The sequence below is a fragment of the Medicago truncatula genome, chromosome 3 (assembly GCF_003473485.1).
Source record: "Medicago truncatula cultivar Jemalong A17 chromosome 3, MtrunA17r5.0-ANR, whole genome shotgun sequence".
Lineage (NCBI taxonomy): Eukaryota > Viridiplantae > Streptophyta > Magnoliopsida > Fabales > Fabaceae > Medicago > Medicago truncatula.
In genome coordinates this window covers 50,064,880-50,069,640 of record NC_053044.1, presented here as the reverse complement: position 1 = coordinate 50,069,640, position 4,761 = coordinate 50,064,880, and the positions used below count along the sequence as shown (strand labels likewise).

Below are 4,761 nucleotides of genomic sequence, written 5' to 3'. Positions count from 1 at the left end.
ATTATGATACAATTTAATTGGAATGCATCTCCTAATGGCTCATACACAGTCAAATGATTTGCCTACAAGATGTATTTTGAGTATTTCAGACCAACGATCAAACTATCATGTCTCTGGCGATTGGAAGTTGATATGGTCATGACATGTTCTGCCTAAAATCAAACATTTTTGTTGGGGATTGTTTCGCAACTGTTTACATACACGATTTAATTTGCAAGGTCGTTGAGTACATTGCCATTTAGCTTGTGAGGCTTGCAAAACGACTTGGAAAATGAAATGCACTTGTTTATGCATTGTAAGTTTGCTATTGGTTGTTAAAAAGCAGTGAATCTTTGGGGTATGATAGCATCATACATGACGTCCGGTGGAAGTTTTTCATCTATTATCTTTGCCATTCTTAGAGCGCTTGAGGTAGAAAATCGTGCTAGATTTGTAGCTATCTTATGGAGTATTTTGCGAGCGCGTAATGCTTGTTTATGGGAGAAAAAACCAGTCAATGCAAACACATCTTTGTGTCATAACATTGGATATTGTTCGATACTTCAAGTGGTTCAATCGTCCCAATGATAATGTACAGTCTGCTACTCTAGTACGGTCTAAACCGTAGGCAGATTAGATCAAGTGTAACATTGATTGTGCCCTTTTTGAAACTAAAGGAAAATTTGGTGTTAGTATCTATTTTCGAGACAACCTTGGACAACTTATACAAGCTCACTCAATGTTTTTTCCCTTTATTCCAACTGCAACTGAATGTGAAGCTACCGCTATACAACAAGCACTTCGAATTTCTCAATCGGGTAGTATTTGAAAGTTATTGTCAGTTAGTTGTGAATGCACACCTTTGTAATAACATTAGCTCCTGTGTGAATGAGTTAGGAATTTTACTCTCTAATTGTAGGACCTTGCTTTTTTCTAATGTTAGTTATGGTATAGCTTATGTTAGAAGACAAGCTAATATAGTCGCTCATAATATTGCTCGAGCTTTTATAATACATGCTAGTCCCACTACTTTATATCGTCATCCATATTGTATCCACTCTATTATTTTGGTTGAAATGAAATGAATTATCTTTTCCTAAAAAAAGTAATGTATTTAGTTGGTATGATTCAACTTATATCTCACAATGAATCAAGTTTAAATCTTATTATTAACGTGGTATATATATCTCACCACCAAATAATACATATATATCTTTTTAAATTTAAGGATTTTTTTAGCCTTAACAAGTTATCAAAACCAAACTCATTTAAACTTTTTCTCGATCTGAAAAAGAATAAGTTTGGTGTTTATTAATCACCCAAATTGTGAGATCTATTGGAATTGCAATTTACAACTCCAATTTCAAATGTGTAAAATGAAATATTTTGGTGTTTAATTGGGGAGTGAGTGTGTGGTAAAAAAAATAAAGGCAAGAAATGAAATCAAGAGTTTGAGTTGGATGGTACGACCGAGCCGGGCCTCTTGATAATTTGAACTGCCTAACACACCTTTGATGAATATGACATATGGTCTGACACATTAAAATAAAGTAGCAACTAAATAAAGAAGGCACACGAAAGAGAGAGTCACTTACAAGTAAAAAGCAAAGTTTCATGTATACAAGCATAAATGTTAGGGAAGGATGAGGTTCATCTCAATAATTAGTGATGGGTTTTGGAAAAAGCATAAAGCAATTGACATTGATACTCTAATGTAAAATGTAATGATCAGAGAGGCACATGCTACTCCAACATTACCACAAACCCTTTCCTCAACCCCTCCCTTCTTTCTTCACCTTTTTGTGAGTTTTTTCTTCCTTATTAACCCCACAACCCTGTGGTCCTGCCCACCCTTATCTTATCACTTATATTTCACAAACTTTGTCACATCAACCTACCTTTAATATTGGTTTTTCCTTCACTCAAACTATGTCTTATAACACTTACCACCAGTTTTAAATAATGCTTTACTTACTACAGTCATTTTGATCACATCTCAATTTTTTATGTTTCTGTTTTTGTCTAAAAACATAAACCAACCTCGACGGAGATTGATGGTGGAGGATCTCCGATGGCAAAACGTCCCTGAAATTTTGAGTTTCTTGTACGAATAATGAAGTTGTTATCCTATATATTTTTTTAAAAATTTATTTGAATCTTAACAAGTAGAGTTTAACAACTTAGTGCACATGAAATTTACTTGCTTCCTATGAGCCTTGTATCTAGGGCCACATAAATAAAGAGACAACATTATTTATATAGTATTTTATCACTCGGTCCGTGACTATAATTGTCCTGATATCCAAAAAATTTCCTTGACCGTTATAGAAATCACACATAAATTACATTTGATCGCAATTCTCTACGGTATCAATAATTACGACATAACTATTATTTAATATATATAGCTTACCATTAAAAAGATTCCATAAGTACATGGCCCTATCTATGTGACCAAGACCAACTAACTTTCCAGTCCCAACTTACATCTAATTAGCTTGGTAGACCCTAGCTATAGTTAACCACACCTTCCATTCTCTATATGTATTGCTCCATCTTATGAGCTGTAAACTCCATAATCCATATATCCATCTCCAAACATACCCACCACTCTGTCTTCCTAGAATCGTGTTACCTTAACTTAGCACAATTTCATAACGATTAATATTCATTATCATATTCCATAATGCCATCTGTTCACTCTAGTCCATGCTATCCAATGGAAAATCCAGCAATAGCATCACTCCTTCGCCATACAACAGGCGATCAAAAGCGCAACAAATTCTCCGCTGGTGGACTCTTAAAGATGTTCAAACTCTTCCCTATGTTAACATCTGGTTGCAAAATGGTAGCACTATTAGGAAGACCAAGAAAGCCTATGTTAAAAGACAGTGCCACAACAGGAACAATCTTTGGTTACAGAAAAGGAAGAGTAAGCATAGCAATACAAGAAGATACGCGACAAATGCCGATTTTTCTCATTGAGTTACCAATGCTAACAAGTGCTTTGAACAAAGAAATGTCGTCTGATATCGTTAGAATCGCGTTGGAAAGTGAGACGAAAACGAATAAGAAGAAGTTGTTGGAAGAGTTTGTTTGGGCTGTTTATTGTAATGGAAGAAAAGTTGGGTATTCAATTAGGAGGAAACAAATGGGTGATGAAGAACTTCAAGTTATGCAACATTTGAGAGGTGTGTCCATGGGAGCAGGGGTGTTACCAACCGCATCTGATCATAAGGAAAGTTCTGATGGTGACCAAATGACTTATATGAGAGGTAGATTTGAAAGAGTAATTGGTTCTAAGGATTCTGAAGCTTTTTATATGATTAATCCTGATAATAATATTAATAATGGTGCTCAAGGACCTGAGTTTAGTATCTTTTTTGTTAGAGCTCACTAGGATTCTTGTATTATAATATGTTAATGTGTATGTATCATCATATTGAATATCATTACTTCTAAGCTCGAGCTTTTTTAAAAGTGGCATTAAATGAATAACCATGTCACTCTCTCAATTCTTATATAGTGTTTCCTTCACCTTAATTCATGTTTAATTGTAGAGTGGCCTTTGTCTGCAAATTTTCTATACATATGTTACATTTTATAATGAATTATGATTGCTAATTTATCCTGATTTCTCCTTGTCATTGATTGGATTCCCCTGAAATCAAAGAAACTTTTTCTTCAAGTTAGTTCTTTAATAAAGGAACAAATTCAGCTTAAGCTATAGGGTGAAAATATAATTCTATGAACAATAATATGCAATATGACAGATGAGATAACTTTTAAATTTTATTTATTTACTGCCCGTTTATCCATTAGTCGTAAGAAGATTTCCCGTGGCTTAAAAGGTTCAGGGCTCAAGTCTTAACAAAGATGAAAATACTAACATAACAATTAACATATTAACATTTGTTATTAAAAAATAGTGATGGAAACGGAAAGAAAAATAAGAGTATTTTAGTTTTCGCAGCACTTTCGTATCCCTCCCTCCAAAATCATTCTTTGATGGTCTTAGCTCTCCAATTCTTGCAGAAAAGAAGTCTAATAATATGAAATTCGGTTGAGAAGTAAGTAAAACATATTCAATGATAGTTTCAGCTAAAATTCGAATTTGGATTCTTGGATCTCCCTCAAATTTGGAAGTAATGAAATGTTCTGTTTTGATGAAGATATCCAACTCTTACATCCCTCTCCAAACTAACTGATAGGTCCACCTTATAACATCTTTGAAATAGCAAGATAACGCTTTGTAAAAAAAAAATACTACTCGTGTTTTTTAAAAATAAAAAACAAACATCTTGGGACTATTTTCATTGTTTTTTTGTATACATTCAGTGTCTCACAATTCATAACACAGTAAATCAATGCTACAAAATGAGTAAACTCCATGAATACATTAAATAAGACCCTACATCTGTCTCAGTCCCATACTGTTAAGTGAAAATATGAAATGTTTTTAGTTAAAAAAAATGCAAAATTACACTCGCCATCTCTTTACGGAATTTCTGATATTGATTTCTTCGTTTATTTAATTTTTTCATGTCATTTTTGTCCTTTAATTCGTGTGCATATGAATTTTTAAACATCAAATCTAAATTTTATAAGAAAACATGAGTGAAAACCATAGATTTGAACATTAAGAGTTCATATTAACATAAAACGATGGATTTGAATCTTGCAAATAATAAAAGTTTTAGAATTTAACCATAGATCATTAGATACAAATTAGCATATCATCGGTAACAAAGAAGAAATAAAAAATTGTGTACCTTGTATGTA

The 4,761-nt window shown here is 33.1% G+C and overlaps 1 protein-coding gene across 1 annotated transcript; it reads left to right on the top strand.

Moving 5' to 3' along the window:
- Positions 1-2,406: 2,406 nt before the first annotated feature.
- On the top strand, positions 2,407-3,522 carry LOC11420891 (protein MIZU-KUSSEI 1). The gene has a single exon (XM_003602953.4). The coding sequence runs from the start codon at positions 2,666-2,668 to the stop codon at positions 3,377-3,379; it is 714 nt and encodes a 237-aa protein (XP_003603001.1). The 5' UTR covers positions 2,407-2,665; the 3' UTR covers positions 3,380-3,522.
- The last annotated feature ends 1,239 nt before the right edge of the window (positions 3,523-4,761 follow it).

What these genes read in the sequence shown, in the direction of transcription:
- LOC11420891 (XM_003602953.4), top strand. Translation starts at nt 2,666, where the DNA reads ATGCCATCTGTTCACTCTAGTCCATGCTATCCAATGGAAAATCCAGCA.